Source organism: Pleuronectes platessa, chromosome 22, assembly GCF_947347685.1.
Source record: "Pleuronectes platessa chromosome 22, fPlePla1.1, whole genome shotgun sequence".
Taxonomy (NCBI): Eukaryota; Metazoa; Chordata; class Actinopteri; order Pleuronectiformes; family Pleuronectidae; genus Pleuronectes; species Pleuronectes platessa.
In genome coordinates, this window is record NC_070647.1 from 2,471,989 (window position 1) to 2,490,867 (window position 18,879).

General features: G+C 41.8%; 1 protein-coding gene across 2 annotated transcripts in view; it reads right to left on the reverse strand.

The window, feature by feature from the left end:
- The window catches only part of LOC128428577 (pleckstrin homology domain-containing family A member 5), a 189,365-nt gene that overhangs the window by 55,270 nt on the left and 115,216 nt on the right, over window positions 1–18,879 (reverse strand). For both annotated transcript variants that reach the window (XM_053414784.1, XM_053414788.1), the window contains exon 4: window positions 5,974–6,057. In XM_053414784.1, coding sequence (XP_053270759.1) covers window positions 5,974–6,057 — 84 coding nt within the window. The remainder of the gene's footprint in view (window positions 1–5,973; window positions 6,058–18,879) is intronic.

The window sequence follows — 18,879 nt, forward strand, 5'->3', positions numbered from 1 at the left end:
GTGGAGAAGCTTGAGTGCTCAAGTGGCACAAAGACGCTTTTATGTTACATTAAAAACAGCATGTGATCAGTTCAAAACACAGTGCATAATGACGCATAGCATAGTGTTAGAGTTTTCTTGTTCTTTCTTTTTTTTTATTAGTTATTTTATTCATTTTTTTATTTTTTACCAAATAGAACATTCCCTGACCTCATTGAACTATGCACATAATAAAATAGGTTGAATAAAGTGAATGTATGATTTATAAAAGGAGAGAGGTTTTTGAAGGGGTCCATTACAGAGGAACATGGTAATGTTCACTTAATGTCATTTTCGTGATGTTCCTTTACAACACAGTCTTGTTACTACAACCTGTTCCACTTGGTTGAGATATGATGTAACACAAGTCCATCTTTGTGTGAAAGTGTCCATGTACAGTTGCAGTCTGGTGAGCGTTCGTTCCAACATGTAAAACCTTTTCAGTCTGAGCATCCACTGAGTTACAGATTTCCATCATTCCAGTTCACTGCTATAGTTTCCTTGGACAGTATCTCAAAGGTATATGCAGTATGTATCTCTGCTCTGTAAATCAGTTGAGGTACATCTCTTCAAAAAGAAACAGTTGATCCAGAAAACATCCAGTTTCGTACTTTCTCTTTTAACACTTGCCATGTTAATCAAAACGGTGGCCTACCTTGTTCTATCACCTATAGTCAGGCACGTGCACAGACATTTTGGGGGGCAGGTGCTCAAACCCCCAAAAAAGGGCACCCATAGCCAAAATTATTTTTGAAATTAAAAATAATAATAATAAATAAATAAAAAACACAGTATGATATTTTCAACCTATATATATATATTTTTTTTAACAAACTAACTCAAATTATCAATTTGAATAAATAAATGAATAACAGGCAAAAACAGGCAAAACAAGGCCATATTGAATAACCAAATAATATGTTAGGGTTAGGTTTAGTGATGTGATGGGCTCCTCTGGACCAGGTAGGGTTACTGATTCTCCCTCATCTGTTTTACAAGTTGATGGCCTGATCCAAGATAAAAGAGAGCTGCTACCCTGAGCTGCTTGCTGCAGTTCCCTGTCCTTCTGCTTTTGGAGTCTCTTGTGAGCGCCGCGGAGCATGTCGGGGAAAAATTCTCAAAAGAACTCAAATAAATGCCCCGTCAGATATCAAAACACATTTGGGGGGAATTGATGACAGAGAGAGTCATTGATATTCTTAAATATTGATGAATGAACAAAAAATTGGGCTCCAGCAGAAGGGCACTTTTCTCATCCAGGGCAAAAGGGCCAGTGCTTGAGCACCACTAGGGGTCTATCTGTGCATGTGCCTGACTATAGTCATTGGTTACTTTACAAAAATAAGCTTTTAAATGCATCCATCTGGTCCTGCAACAGGACTTAATGGATCATATTCCATTGTGACAATTGTATGAGGGTAAATATCTGTCAAGTGAAAAGTGCAGCATGTTGATGTGGGGTTTGCTATAGCTCGCCATAATAATGTAATACTGACATGAGCTTTCCTTTGAAGATTGATGCTCACCAGCACCTAACCGTTTTACTCCATGAGTCCCACCATCAGCACCAGCTTCATTTAACCCCAAGCCCCTAAAGTTGAGGCTAAAAAACAATTCTTTCAGTACCTTTACATCCCTGCCTGTCATGAACATCGAGGCCACAAATGCTGCAGGTCTAATCTAACATTCACCATGCACAGCACTTACTGAGCCTGAGATTGAAAGCAAAGACATTTGACTTTCACTCATCATAATGCCAGTTGGCGCAGAACATGGTGAGACTCTCATTAGAGACACAGCCGCAGTCCAACACCTTTGGTCCTGTTACTTTCTCGTCTGCACTCAACAAGTTTAAAAATACAAGCCATGCACACCTCATCTAGATAACCTACACACACACACACACACACACACACACACACACACACACACACATACACAAACACACACACAAACACACAAACACACACATGCAGGCACCTCATCACTCCACTCCATACAGGAGAAGTGTGACAGCAGTGATAATTGGGAAGGGAGATGGAGTGATAGAGTAAGTGAAAGTTAGGGAGAGAGAGCGGGTTAGAAAAAGAGAGAGTGCAGCTGCACTGAACTTGATTTCAGCAAAAGTATGTGTGTGTTTGCGTGTATGTGTGTGCGCTCGCATCGTGGAGGGTCGATATCGCAGCTGCACATTCTGAGACGGGAGCGGATTGAAATACTATCCTGACGACTCTTTTGGAGTTGGAGCGTGTAATTGCCGCAGTTTGTTTGTCTCTCTCAGAAGCTGCGGTCCTAAATTTAATTTCAGCGTCGTCATCCTGACTTTTTGTTGCCTTCTAGATTGTCTCCCGGGGAGTAAAAAACACTTTCTTTGTAAGAAGCAGGTGTGTCATCCTCAGAATGGATCCCATTTCAGAGTTGAAGGGTGGGGAGCATCCAGAAGTCAGTCATCCTGACAGCACAGAGTGAGAGAGGGAAAGCGTTGGATGAGATTTTCAGTTGGGGTTTGTGGGTCTGAAGCATAACTGCTATAAACGGAGTGAAGAGACTGACAGCAGGTGACAGAAAATGTAGAAAAAGATGGATGCACTTGATGAACAGATGCAAATAAACAAGCTGATCAGTGTTGGCATTCACAGACCGAATGAACCTTGGTAAGTCAGGCACACAATCACACTCCACCACTTACAAGCAAGAAGGCCAATGCGGATCAGAAATGTGACAGCAGGCTGCAGCTCAGCAAAACCTCTCCATGCTCAGTAACTTGACAGCAACGTCCTACCAGAACCTGGAGATGGAGCCAGAGGGGGAACATGGAGCTGTTTCTCCTCCAGAGACAAGACAAGACCTGATAGACTATAAATTATCTTTTCAGTTGCGCATCATATCTATGACAACATACTGAGAATGAGGCTAAATCTCCACAGCATAGTCCAACGGAGCAGGACACACAAACAGTCAGACGATCAGAGAGGTTGTTAATGGAGGGAAACTCTCATTTGTCAGTTTGTTAATCATTAACAACAATAATGTATTTTTATTCATTTAGCATAACATTTAGTAAATAGGTGTTAACCCTGCTTTGTGGGGCCACTCTCTACAAACGTTTACACCGATGGATCCCAACACCTGACAAATTCACAACATCAACACAATGACCCCTGGAAGGTGAAGTTGTTCCTCTTGCTCTACTTCAAGCTAATGGCTGATTCTCGACCATTTGGAGCAATACCGCCACCTACAGTTAATAGTGCAGTACAGCTTCTTGAACACATCATTGCAGTTAGCCGCTGATCACAATGATTTGTTGTTGGAGCTGTTCCTTGGCTTCGAAAAGTAAAAATTGTTACATTGGAGGAAACCAAGGTGAAAAGTTGTCATGAGAAAGGGCTTGTGTTGCGTGAGATCTGTGTCCGTTGTGTGACGAGACTCATGCTCGATGTGCGTGAGTTGGCCCTTCAGAAAAGGAAGTGATTATTAACAAGAAGTGCCGCTGTGCAATTGTGAAGGTTTGCTGTTGCATGAGCGTGTCTGTGGAGCCAGACGCAATCTAGCCAGCGTGTATAAGACAGAAATTTGAGGAGAAATGGAAAGAGAGACACCAAGCTGTTGGGTCTGAGTAACATGGATCGGCAGAGTTAAAAAGTTATGTAATGCGGGTACATTATATTCCACAATCATTCTGCTTCCTATTCAGCCACTGCCTCCAGGAATGTCGGGCTCAGCAGCAGGACTGAGATCAGACTCAGTGGACTTGGACCAGTGTACAGAGTGTGGACTGTGAGATGCAGAGTGGTCGCTGTGTGGGTGTCCATGCCACTGAGAGCGGTACGTTATGTAGCGGCACACTGATGCTCTGTTAAAGGCCCTAACAGCTGCATGGACACATCGCCCCGTCTGTGCTTATTATATACTGACATGGTACAATCAGAGCTACACTCCACCACACCCATACAGTGAGAGCCAAAAATGAACAGAACAAAATCATTCAGTCATTATGTCTGTGAGATGTGATTGTCCACTTCTCAGACAGGTCACTTCTAAATAGATCTAACCTGTCAACATCAGAAAATATCTATCATGTGATAACAGATTACTCGGTTAAAATCAAAACTAAATATATTCCACTATACATTCTTAAATAAGGCAGAATGAAGTATTTTAAAAGGCAAAATGTATTTAATGATATTTCCTCTGCTGATCTTAAAACTTCAATACTCTTTACATTTGCTTATGTTCTTCTGTTTCACCTTTCTACCGAGTCGAGAAAGAAGCTTGTCAGAGGTTCAGGTGAAAGCTGTGGCACCTTGTGGGTTGATCGCTAAATATAACAGACGAGAAGTGAAGTAACTTAAACTGCTGCATTGTCCGACCTCACATTTCCATTAGGTGTAAGAGGGTGTAGGGAGCCAGGCTTCAATAACACCTGTGAAACGTTAGAAATCTGTGAGAAAAAAACTCATTGTTTGCATGATGTACAGAATTGTGATCATTAAAGAAAGAAACTGCTGCTTTGACTACTTGCAGTTCTGGTTCAAGCTGAAATTCCCCATATCTCTGACGCTGACGACAAAGTCTGAGTCTGAGTATTATGATCAAAGACCTGAACTTATCAAAAGCAAATTTGTTTCCATCCTCTTTGAGCAGAATTATGGAAAACCCGCCATAACAATATCAAAGATATGTTGCACTAACACTGAAAGGTGTCAGCACCCCTGTGTGAATGTGACACTGAAGCTCAGGCCACACTGGTTGCGTGTGAGGCGTGTGATGGCTGCGTCGCCGATCTGCTGATCACAGTCTGCGGTGGGGCTGCTACTTGAGGTTTGTGGTGTGACTGTATTTCCCAGAATAAAAGCAGATCTGTTAATGTCAGCACTCTACAGTATGAAGTCGTGCATCTTCTGGTTCTGAGATAACGATAATAAAAGCTGAGGAATGGGTTCAGTCAACAAAAAGCTAGAGACCTTCCTGTTTGAAACAGGTACAGGAAGTGTTGCAAATATTTATGTCAGTGACATATTCGACAGATGTAGACCTTGAGACTGTGGCGAAAGATTAATAAAACTAAAACTTAGTAATGTGGATGTCTAAACTAATATAATAGGCTTCATGTCTGTCGAGGTAACAATGAGACATGAATGTCAAAAAATACAACAAATCACCTTTATTACTTGCTTTCATTATCCCATGAAATAATAACTAGAATTACTGTCTCACAGTCGTTTGCCTCCACCAAACAGTGAAGTGTCAGGAAATATGGTCACAATCTGGCTCTCTGTTCCAGAGTCGTAGTGTTTAATAACGACCGGAACATTCTGCCGTCACAGTTATGTTGACCTGTGATCTTTTGGATATAAAATGTCATAAGTTCTAAATTTTATCTCTGTCATAATTAGAATGTGAGCTTTGAGTTATGCGCAAACTTGTGCTTTGCGCCGTCACAGTGACCTTGAAAATCTAATTCTGAGGCAATATGTGGAGAAGTTTGGAAACAGAGATGTTTGGAAACAATGACATCACAACCGCTTGCTAATTGGGTCTTTTCGGCGTAGCCTCTACCAATTCGTCAAGATCTTATCACATGTCCTTCTTCCGTAAGAAAACAATCGGCATTAGCTACCAGCTCAGCTACCAGTGTATAATGCAACATGGACAATCAATTAGTGCTGCGGACCCAGTTGTCTTTGAGGAAACACAGGTTTCCCTATGAAAGCCTAGTAGTATGCAAGTAGCCCCAGTCGCTCGCTCTGGTCTAAGCAGGATTGTCTTGTGTATCCAAAGGCATCTTCTGTCCTCATGCAGGACATTCACATGATGTCACAGCTGGACGGTGCAGCTGCAGCAGGCATTGAAAAGAATGACTCCAACTATAAGAGTTTCCTTTGACCTTTCAAATCAGTGCAGAAATCAGAAGCATACAGTATGGGTGTGCCACAGTGCACAGAGACTTACTGTTCATTTACAACAAAGATGCAGTTGTCTTGCGAGGGGACTCCTGACACCGGGTGCTTGCAGGTCACCTTTCGCTCATTGTGACTGCAGGGAAAGATAGAGTCAGAGAGGGGCAGGAGACAAAGGAGGGAGAGAGAACATTGCATGAGTGAAACAACAACTTAAATCATTCAAAACAGGAGATGTACACAAAGAAAAGGAGACACAGTTTGAGTCAAAAGGTAATACAGGACATCGCTGTCAGCTAAGAAAGAATCACATCTGCATGTTAAACCTTTACAAAACACTAAACGGGTTCATCAGCTCCCTGACAGTGAGAGTGAGGAGGGGGGGCTACTGCCCTCAGAAACACACTGCAAACACACTCACTCACACACCTGGAGGAATGGGTGATGCTGAACTTCAGCATGATGTCCAGTTTGGTCTCAGCTGTGACAAAAAACAAGTTGTTGCAGATGAGCACGACGTTCCTTCCATGAAAGCACGAACAGTATGGAAACCCGTATACGCTGCAGCAGACCGGACCGTGTGAGAGCGACTCGCAGCACAACACTGAACTCAGTCTCTCTCACTCTCTCTCACTCTCTCTTCTCACCCAGTGGCACTTCCTGTACCCATTTTCCCTGTTCTCCTTCCTGCTTTCATCATCTGTCCAGCCTCTGGTTTCAGCTCTTTCTCTGTGTCGTCCCTCTTTCTGCGCTCCCTCTGTTCTACTGACTTGATTTCGTTATAATTAATTCACAGGCACAATTAACAAATGGACTGCATTGACAGTATGTAGTGCTTCGAGTCTCAAAGACCACAAAGTGCGCTTTACATAACAAGTAATTTCTCGTTTTTTTCAATTTTTCTATATGAAGTGGTTCACTGTTACATCCCACTCCCACACACTGCCTGCTCAGCCATCAGGGGCAATCCGTCAGCGTCTTGCCCAAGGACACATCAACATGCGGATTGGAGGAGCTGGGGATCGAACCACTGACCTTATGATTAGTGGATGACCCGCTCTACTTCCTGAGCCTCCTGACTTGATCACGGACAATAAAGAGAAAAGCTCAATCTGAACTGTCTACTTTTAAACCTCAGAACATGGGCTTATCAAATAACTTAAATAATTAAGAGTCACTCTTTTTTTATCAAACTAACAATATCAATAAATTGATCTTTAATATTCTAACCCCTCACATTGTGTTTAAATTATTATTTGATTAAAAAAATATTTGAATCACTCTAAAAACCTTATACATTTATTTAACTTATGTGTTTACAAATAAATGTATAAGGAGTGAGTGCTCTGATTGGCCAGCTGTTGGCCAGCCCATACTGAACTATTAATAAATACATATCAATAAGAATTAACATGGACTATATACATAAATACATATTATAAATCAGAGAGGCGAGCAGGCTGACTGTTTCCCTCAGCTCTGACACCTGAGTGAGATTCCTCAAATAAACAGTTTGAGCTCTCTGGGGGTTCAGCATGTGTTGGCAGCAGATGGAGGCTGAGTGTCGACACTGTGTTCACGTCCACATCTGGGTATGCCAGATGAACAGGAGCTGTCGGCTATCAGGAAGGGGGGTAAGGGGGGGGGGGGCTTCTCCTCCTGCCTCGAATCTCACCAGCCGTGCAGCACCGTAGCTGGGATTGCTTTGCCACCCCAGTGCCCTGGAGCTGGAGGCTGGGTACAAAATAAATCTCCCAGAGCACTCCATTATATTATTTTATAAGTCTGTCTTACCACACACCTTTGAGTGAAAATAATAAAGAGAGCAACATCAGTCGCATCCCGTGATACACTGACTAGTCTCTCTTTTGAGAAGAAACACGATTGAAGTGGACTGAGGAGAGGCCTATCTGCTTCTAATAACAAGACAGCACAGCCATGGAGCAGCATGTCATGAAAAATGACAGGCAGTGAATGCACCCTCACGGCAGCTTTCAACGGGCTTTCAGCTCCAACTTAAAGCAGCATTTCAAACCAGGAGTACGATTGCACTCAATTTCAGATACACAGCGAGACAAATCAAAGCCTGGCGTCGAGCAATAGGCCTCGATGTACGCTGCGCCTCATCCAATTTTAACTTCAGTCGCATCTCTGCTGCTTCCCTGCAGGGCCTGACGTATTTCTTACGAGACAGGAAATTCACCCGAGTCACCTTAAGTCATTAGTGACACAGGCATATTCATCCCATTAGCCAGTCACATATTGAACGAATGAGTAGAAACAGACAGCAGTAATAATTGGGCAGTTTAAAATCCGGTAAGTCTATGATCATATCAATGTCACTTTAAATATTGACACAAAATCATACACACTGCTCCTTCAAATAGACTTTTCTTTTTTTTAATTATTTTTTTATCCTCATCTACCCATGTGAAAAACTCAAAAAACTGCTAAAGACCATCTGTCATTCAACCAAGGAATAAAAACCTTAAAGGGACATTTCCACATTTAGGGACATACAATTATCTCATTTCAGTCCCAGCAGTAAGAGAAGTACCAAACATGCATATTTATTGCAATACCTTTTTTATCAGCAAAAGTGAAATATAAAGAATCCCATGCAATACCTGTATTGTAAGAACTGGTTTCTTCAACTTTCACTTAGGAGGAAAAGTCATTAAACTAAAGTAAAAAAAAAAATGGTTTGACATTCATCACGATAATCAGAATAATAATCCCAGAACCCCCCTGAAGGAGCCCTTGGGATTCTCCAGGAGAAGCCTGGGGAATGCGAGAAACACCCGGTTTCCAGTTCCACCACAAATTGACCCCAGATAAGCGGAAGAAAGTAGATGGATGATTACTTCAGCTGATATAAAAATTTGTAGCGAGATAACATTTTTGGTCATGTGGCCCAGCCCCACTTTACGACCCACAGTACCTTGCAACACAAAGCACACAGCCTCTGAATGTATTGGATGCTCGTTGCAAACAACAGAATGATACTGCAACATTTTACCAAAAGCGTCATAGAGCCTGTTACTAACCAGATCTTTCACCTTAATATCACAATAGCGCATCTTTATATGCGTCCATTCCCACATTGAACATAGTACGTGAAATGCATGTAAATCCTTTTTTGAATGAATTTGCATCCCAGGAAACTGGTAACAATGGTGTGAGGTTCACTCCCTGCAGCCTGAGCAAGAAACTGAGGCCCTAGTCACACAGTGGATGATAAAAATGTGTCTTTAAGTCACTGAACTTCAGGTTGTTGTGACGGTGATAAAAGATGAGAATAGAAAATGAAAAGACACAGCAAAGCAGGAGAGAAAACGATGAAGGAGATGAGACATTTACTGTTAACAAGGGAGGCAAAGCCAGAGACACCTCCTAATAAAAGTGGTTCACAGCAGTTTCCTGGTGTGGAGTCAACACTTTCTATTTAAATGTAATGACATCAAAGAATAATGGGACTGAGGATAAGGATGACCAGGAAGTGTACTCACTGACTACACTGATAAACTGTTTAGCAGTAAATAAGTAAAGCAGGGTGAGTGAATTCCCTTCTTCCCTTATCAGCAGTATTTTAGTTGTTATAAAAGTCAATAAGGATGAGCTATAAAACACATTTGCAATAGGTTTTCATTTCATACTAGAAACATTGGCTTAGCGTCTGTCTCATTCTTTGGAAATGGCAGCTGGACTTAATTTTTATATGAAATGCGATTCAGAGTTTTGTTTTTATAGGACAAAAGAATGCTGGGAATTATATTTTATGGACTTAAAAGGTGCATGTAGTAAATCTACTACAGAATGACTTCAAATTAAATGAATCCACAATTTGGAGTGGAGAGATGCATTGGAATGAGCTCAAAGAGTCATTCACACGGCCTAAGAATGTGTCCAAGCAGGTGCATTGTTGGCACATGACCACTAGAGATGGTAGAGAGCAATTGCCCTATTGACCAAACAAACCTGGCCTGAAGTCAGAGGTGCGGTTTTCTATTTGCTCGCCTACCAAATGACCCATTATAATATTAATCCACCAAGGGTTGAGCTCTTGGCATTTAAAGGGAATGTGAGACAGCACTCTGATTGGTTGACTGCATGTTACACCAAAAACACATACATGATTATTTTCTAGACTAAGTGCAACCCTTCATTAAAATGAGGAAACGGAATTTGTAAAAAATGTACTTGCTCCATGTTGTTAAGACCAAGCGGTGAGATGGTTCAAATATAGCCCAGTAAGCAAACTATCTCACAAAGCATTTTCTCCATAACACAGTTGGCAAAAAACGGTTGGGTCCTAACACTTTCTAGGGCATAAGGTTGATTTAGCAGAATCCATTTGCACCTCTACCTTTCACACCATCCGTAAACTATGCAGTATGAGAGGCTTTTAACCTGCCACTTTCATTCAGAGTGAATAACGGTGACTTGAACAATACACTGTATTAAAATCCCCCAGATACCCCGTTTTAATACAAGCAACACGAGTGCAAATGTCAGAGCCATCAAACAGCAAAAACAGTGGAAGACGTTTCTGTTTTTGTACTGCGTTTGTCATCTTATCTTCCCTTCGAGCACAGTCACAGTGAGGGGAACACTTTCTAGGCAGCCATTTAGAGCATAAGACGAGTTGGTCTGTCTATCTTGTGAATGGAATTTTAAAGCACGAAGTTTGCTGCACAGCAAATTATACCAACACACATTGTTCAATGGGAACAGAGGGGAAGTTAATCTGTAGGGAAAAATGCACTTAGGTAATTCTGGCCTCTCACTGGCACGTGAAAGTCTTATAGATCATTTAATGATTTTATGAGTGATTTTAATTTGTATTATTATGGGGTATAACCATTATGTATTTTTTCACATTTCCTGTGATAATTACATTATTGCACATTTGCCTTTTCTGGACCTCCTGGCTTCCATAGACCATCACACTGTGTTTTGCATCGCTGAGTCAAAGTTGTGCAAATAGATTCTGCAGCACAGTTTGAATATCTTTTTGGGAAATTGAAGGGTGGATGCTGATATGTCTGCCTCATCTAATAATTTATGGATGTTCTAGTTACATTTCAAGGTGCTGTTTGTAATATGGCATGCAGCTCTGTGATATGTGACCAATATAAAATTTCCAACTGCCTGTTTCTGTTAAGTACACAGACACACCAGAGGGCAATGTTAATGTTATATCATCGTTGTCTCTGTTTACCGAACCACATACATTTTTTATTCTGTGGCCAAAAGGGGAAACTTTCTTATCATTTTTATTACTATTTTAGTTAGATTTGTTTTCGCCCCCAGTCCATTTGTTAACAGGATTGCAAAAATCTGAGTGGATTCTCTCAAAACTTGGTAGAAATGGGGGGAATTGGGGCGGGTCAGGATGAGGGAGCAGATCCGGGAATTTTTTTCCCCTTTCTTTGACATTGTGAGATGACAAGATGAGATTATAAAAATTTCCCTTAGAAGGATGAAGGAATCTTGAAGAACGGAATCCGGCTTAGATTGGGGACTGATATTTATGATTGTGTGTAATTTAGCGCAGCTTTATTGAATTTAACTGACAGCTGGGTCTTCCCTCTATTGAGTGCCATTCTTAGTTTTACTGTTTCAGGCTGTTTTGGGGGATTCATTTTAATATCTCCCATCTAATAATGTGTACACTGAGATGAAGACATGCTGAGGTGTCAGGTTGTTTGATCTGTGTATTTTGAGGCAAAGCAGGTTTTATATTGTCTTCTGCAAGAGGAAGCGGCCTTTGAGTCTTTCTATGCCCGGCCCACATCTCTTACATCTCCACACTGTACGATGCAGCCAAGATTTCTTGGTGCGGGACACGGACACACACGCACACACAGACACACATACACAGACGCACAATGAACAATAGCTCAACTAATTCCATCCATGTCAAATGTCAGGTAATGTTTAATGCCATTAGTCAGTGTGGACAAACGGGCTTTGCTTTAAATGCCATGTGAAAAAAATGTGTGTGTGTGTGTGTGTGTGTTCTTATCCCTGCAGAGTGGCAGCTATTCACCCTGACTCCCTTTGGCCAGGCCACTAACCTTTCAGAAAGGCCACCAGCATTGACAGCCCTCCCCACCCTCTCCTTTCCTCCTCCCTCAGTTTCTTTCTCTCCTCCACCCCGCCCTTCTTAGCCTGGTTCTTGGTTTTTCTCCTCTGCTTGTCTCTTTTTCTCGCTGACCCCTGCTCGACCCATTCCCTCTCACTTTCAGCTTTTTTCCTCAATTAGGTCTTCCTCTGCCTGCCAGGCCCTCAGCTGCTTCTCTGCCCTTTTAACTCCTCGCTTCTCTCCAGCTCCTCCTCCTCCTCCTCTCTCTGCAGAGACCTTCCTCTGTCTTGGCCTGCACAGGTTACTTACAGTCAAACACTAAATGCTAAAACTAGTGTAAAATTATGAAATGACGAACAACGACAAGACAAGTTGGTCTTGGAGAGAGCAGAATATATGTGTACCCTCCAGAGAAAGGTTTGGAAACGAAGAGAAAGTAAACCATCTGAATTTTGGAAAATGAAATGCTTAATGCATAATAACTCCAACACTATAAGGTGTGTCCAAAGGTAACTAAACCCAAGAATGACACCAAATATACTAATATACAACAACTAATTCAAATTTAACAAACAGACAACATATTAACAACCATCAAGTAACCTAAGGAGAGTGCCAGCAGAAATCCTTCAAAATAAAAATCTGTACTTTGTACCATATACACAGCTCTTGCCTAGTGTACAAACTACTACATTTGTATTACTGCATAATATGGGAGCTGAATCTGTGTGCCTGGCAAACAAGATAATTTCTTCAACCTGAATTGGTTCAACGCTTTTAATTCCGGCTCCTTTTGTCATGACACATGCGGAACAAGAAAACTGACTTCTGAGAAATGCTGAACAAATGCGACTGCTTACAGCAGCTGTGCAACTCTCCCTCTCCCACAGTTGATATGTTTCTCTCCTGAACTAAACAAATATACTTTTTTTACCCCCATTTTACCAACTGATTGTTCGTGACAACTTAGACTTAATGAGCTGACTGAGCTGTGATCCAGCGTATGACTGAGGCCGACAGACATGAATAAATCCTTCTATTTAAGTGATGAAACAGACGGGATATCTGCACCATTTAATCTGAAGATTTGCAACAATTACATATTTTTCATCAAACAGGGAGAGCAATTCAGATGATTGCCGATGCTTAAAATGGAAAATGACAAACTTCAAAGGACACGTGCCCACGCTCTTTACTTCACAGTGAACACACACACACAGACACACGCACACACACACACACACACAAACTTGGTCTTTAGAGGTAGAGAAAGCACAGTGGAGGCTTACGAGTGCAAGCCTGGGCCAACTAGTCATAGGTGACAGAGACAAAGTAACTCAGGCTGACAAATGATGCCTGAGGTTGACACAGAACATGGAAGGAAGCATATGATAGCTGAGGCTGACAAAGTATTGCTGAGTCTGGGAAAGAAGGAGCTGTGGTGACAAATGACAGCTGAGTCTGACCATCAACAGCTAAGTTTGGAACATCATAGTGACAAAGCCGGACCTAATGAATTGCAGCTGAAGCTCATGGATGTTGATTTTGAAGGGATAGTTCACCCAAAAATGAAAATTCACTCATTATTCCCTTGACCACTATGCCGATGGAGGAGTGCGTGAAGTGTTTGAGTCCACAAAACACTTTAGGAGTTTCAGGGGTAAACAGTGTTGCAGCCAAATCCAATACAATTGAAGTAAATGGTGACCAAATCTGCAAATGTAAAGAAAACAACAGAAGAAAAACAGGAAATGCCTCCATAATGCCAGTTATTATGGAGTTATTACCAATTAGGTTTTTTAATATATATACAGTGCCTTGCATAAGTATTCACCCCCCTTGGACTTTTTCCCATTATGTACTGTTACTAACTGGAATTCAAATAGACTTAAATAAACTTTTTACCGTTTGATCAACAAAAAATATATAGTACTTTGGAGGTGCAAAATAAATTTTATACACAAACAATAATGAGAACAAAAAAGTTGACATCTGTTGCGTGCATAAGTATTCACCCCCCTGTGTCAATACTTGGTAGAACCCCCTTTCGCTGCAATTACAGCTGCAAGTCTTTTGGGGTATGTCTCTACCAGCTTTGCACATCTAGAGATGGAAAGGTTTGTCCATTCTTCTTGGCAAAAAAGATGAAGCTCAGTCAGATTGGATGGAGACCGTCTGTGAACCGCAATCTTCAAGTCTTGCCATAGATTCTCTATTGGATTGAGGTCTGGGCTTTGACTGGGCCATTTTAAGACATTAACATTCTTTAATCCAAACCATTCCTTTGTAGCTCTGGCTGTATGTTTAGGGTCATTGTCCTGCTGGAAGATGAACCTCCGCCCCAGTCTCAAGTCTTTTGCAGACTGCATCAGATTTTCTTCAAGGATTTCCCTGTATTTGGCTCCATCCATCTTTCCCTCTATTCTGACCAGTTTCCCTGTACCTGCTGAAGAGAAGCATCCCCACAGCATGATGCTACCACCACCATGTTTCACTGTTGGGATGGTGTGCTCAGGGTGATGGGCAGTGTTGGGTTTTCGCCACACATAGCGTTTTGCATTGAGGCCAAAAAGTTCAATTTTGGTCTCATCTGACCAGAGCACCTTCTTCCACATGTTTGCTGTGTCTCCCACATGGCTTCTGGCAAACTCCAAACGGGATTTTTTATGGATCCCTTTCAACAACGGCTTTCTTCTTGGCACTCTTCCATAAAGGCCAGATTTGTGGAGTAGACGACTAATAGTTGTCCTGTGGAGAGATTCTCCCACCTCAGCTGTGGATCTCTGCAACTCCTCCAGAGTAACCATGGGCCTCCTGGTTGCTTCTCTGATTAATTTTCTCCTTGTCCGACTCTTCAGTTTGGGTGGACGGCCTCCTCTTGGTAGGTTTGCGGTTGTGCCATATTCTTTCCATTTTCTTATGATGGATTTTATGGTGCTCAGAGAGATGTTCAAAGCTCTGGATATTTTTTTATAACCTAACCCTTCTTCATATTTCTCCACAACTTTATCCCTGACCTGTTTGGTGAGCTCCTTGGTCTTCATGATGCTGTTTGTTCAGTAATGATCTCCAACAAACTCTGAGTCCGTCACAGAACAGGTGTATTTATACTGAGATTAAATTGCAGACAGGTGGACCCTATTTACTAATTATGTGACTTGCAAATGTGACTTGTGAATGCAATTGGTCGCACCAGATCTTTGTTAGGGGTTTCACAGTAAAGGGGGTGAATACATATGCACTCAACACTTTTCAGATTTTTATTAGTAAATAATTGTGAAATCTATGTAATATTTCCCCCCACTTCCAAATGATGCACTATTTTGTGTTGGTCCATTACATAAACTCACGATGAAATAAATTTTAATCTGTGTTTATACCATGACAAAATGTAGAAAAGTCCAAAGGGGGTGAATACTTATGCAAGGCACTGTATATCAGCCAATACACTTTTAAATGCCTAATATCGGTCCAGTTTCTCTAAACAAGCAGTAACAAACAGAGGAGCCACCGTACCCAAGTTGATTCTAGTGCTTAAATAACCTTGAGTTATGTATCAATGAACAGCAGCCATGAAGACTGGTGCCACACAAAGCACATCACTTACATAGCTATCACACTCTTCCTACACTGGCTCCCATGTTGCTATTGGTAACTGCGACAGATGGCTGATGGATTGCGATTGTGATGAAGGTCCCTGGAGGTGCGTGCTATCAGCCAGGCGGCGATCCCACCAAAGGCACAATCCAAAGAAATACTTGAGAGAGGAAATCTGCAAAGAAGAGAAGTCCTGTCTCCCCTTCTGTCCCATCCTCCCCCTGTATGTCTGCACTCATCCTCATCACTATCATCCTCACCATTTCCTCTCAGTGGAGGCCAGTGATGTCATCGCCCTCCTCACTTTTACAAGACAGACAAAAGCCAGGAATTCAACAGTTTCACATCATTGCTCTTGAGGTGTTTGGCTGATGAGCAACTCAAGGGGAAGGCAGCTGTCGACTAAGATTCAGGACATTATATTAATTGGCCATTACAGTAGGATGTGTTGGGTTGAATACGCACTGAGCACTTAGCTGCTGGACGACTTGATGCTTTATAACAAGTACTTAAACCAGGGGTAAGTTTATGTTAATCTCATTGCTGTTCATAATTCTGATACATAAAAAGTGGTACATCACAATGATGAAAAGTCACTGCAATTATCAAAAAGATGTGGGAGATCGAGTTGCATGATATGAGGTATGTTACAATTGCAGTATTACATACTGACATGATTAAAATTATGGTTGTGAAATCTACACTGTATTTTACACAAAAGCATCACTGCAGCCAATTTAGTCCGGTGCAAATGGGATTTAAAATGGTCAAACTATCTCTAAATCACGCAAAACATAATGAGAGTCTGATTGAAAAGTCTTAAAGCTGAGCCAGCCTCAGGTCTTTATCTGCTTTGTTTTAACTTGAGATTAATTTTTTTCATTTCTATAAGTTATGAAAAAATGACACTTACGAAGCCATGGCTCACATCTGAAGACATTGTGAGAGCCGGCAGACACTCAGATCGCTAGAAAACAATCCATTCTTTTTATTTATAGAGTATTGTATTGCTCCCAGATTCAAGCTATTATGACTCGGTGATAGTATTGATAATATGACCAATAGGAACTAGCGCCACAACTATGACAATATCTCCCCGGTTGAGTGAAACGTCAGTTTCAACACAAGAGAAATGTGGTCTTACCATTTACAACTCCAGTGATCAGAGATCATTGCCACAGGTCTGCCTGTTTTCTTGTCTTCTGTCTCATTTAGTTTGTAACGATTCAACTCAGGAATCCCACTTAATTTGACAGTGATATATTAATACGTAAAAATGCTGCAAAGAGGATCTTTATCTTTACCTGGGGAACAGCATATGTGCAGACATTAGAAAAAAGTCGAGAAGAGTCATTGGATTTGAAAATCTAACATCATAATATACTTTATGGAACACATTTTACACGTGTACAATCACACATATTGCGCGCCACTGTGTGGATCAGGCAGGATTGCAAAATGCATTACGATGTGTTGCTAAATTGAGCCACGGTAACAAGCCACAGCGTTCCACTCAATTTGCAGCAGCAGCAGCAGCAGCAGCAGCACATTGACCTGTCATGGTGATGGAGATGCTTTGCCTCACGTCCTGGTCTTTCTGTGCGTAATTGGCAAAGCTTTCTTCAACTTCAACAGGATCCTTCAACTCAAATGTCCCCATCCTTCACCCCAGTCTTCACGACCATTAGGACTATGACGATGCGGTCCAAACAGTTGATCTATCAGCTTAGTTGTGGCTATCTGGTGGGACTGTCTTAAGCTTGTTGCTGCAAATGTGAACTAAGGGCGGTGGTAAAGTTGCTGCAGCACATCAAACGGGTGGGTTTCTTTATCTTTATGTGAGAAGGTAGGTAGGTAGACGAAAAATAATTTCTATTCTATCAATGAGATTATAACAGTAAATGTATTTTAAATCCGGATGTTGGCTATCGGGCAGGTGTGAGATTTTCCCAGTGGAGATGAACCCCTGCTAATTGAAATTACAATGTAGGAAAATCTGGATCTGCTAGCACTGAAGCTCAGCCCTGCAAGTATGAGGGCATTAGCTGGAGGGTGATTCATAAGTGTTATAAAGAAGACTGACACTTAAATTCAATCAAACACCTTAATTCCTGTCAGGCTTGCTTTCTTCCAACAGATTTCCTTCAGCCTCATCCTCACCCAGGCTCCTGGAATCTCAAGCCAGGCACACTGCTCGAATGCCAATCCAGAAACCATCCTGCCTTGATCCTGTGTGATAGCAAAGGCAAGTTGGAAGATCAAGTCCATAATTAGGGGAGGTTCAATAGCCAGACTGCAGTAATCTCCATCCCCTCAGGATAAACCCACATTTCTTGATGTCACAAGATTTGGAGGGATGGCCACACTGCAATAATTTGCTCTGCTGCCCGAAACCACTTTAGCACAGATCAGCACCAGCATCCAGCAATCAACCAGGTCAGGAAGTCTGATATTCTTCCAAAGACCTCCCTTCCAGGACCTATGCCAACAAACTATCACTAAATTTTATTGGCAAAGACAAAACTGAATCCATCACCCTATGTCCCACGTCTCAGCCATCCAGTCTAAAGAATCCACAGGCTGCGTTAGATGCTTTAGTGGACTGGAAAGGACACTAACCAGGAGACCGGTGCTGGTTTCCCCACCAGGACCTCTTGGAAGCCTCTGTAGTCTGGGAATCTCACTGCAGCATCCAGATAAGCCTGGTGGTCATCTAGTGATGTCCATGTGGGGTGATTATTAACACAATCCTGACTGTTTGCTGTCCTGGCTCCTAAATGGTGGAACGAGCTCCCCATTGACATCAGGACAGAAAGAACTCTCCTGACTACACCTGATGTCTAATAAACCACTGTCAACTCTGGTGTTTATATAAACACTAAACCATTTTAGTTGCACATATATATGGCACTTAAATGTAGCATTTGTGGTTTGGCTTTCTTAAAGCAGATTGTACTTACTTGATTCTTGCTGTTCTGGGTTTGTGCAATTATTGTATCTCTCTCTCTCTCTCTCTCTCTCTCTCTCTCTCTCTCTCTCCCTCCCTCCGATGGTTTCTGTGTATCTGTATGGGCATGGCTCCCCCCTCTGGTCTCCCATAAGCTCCCATCAGCTCATCACCTTTGAATTACCACCATTAAATCAGGGAAAGACTCCAAAATAGCTTTTATCCCTGGGACATCAGATCCCTGAACCAAAACATGGACAGTTAACGTGCTTTCTATTCAAATTAATCTTGAGTGCAACACTAAATAAGTGAAACAATAGACAAAC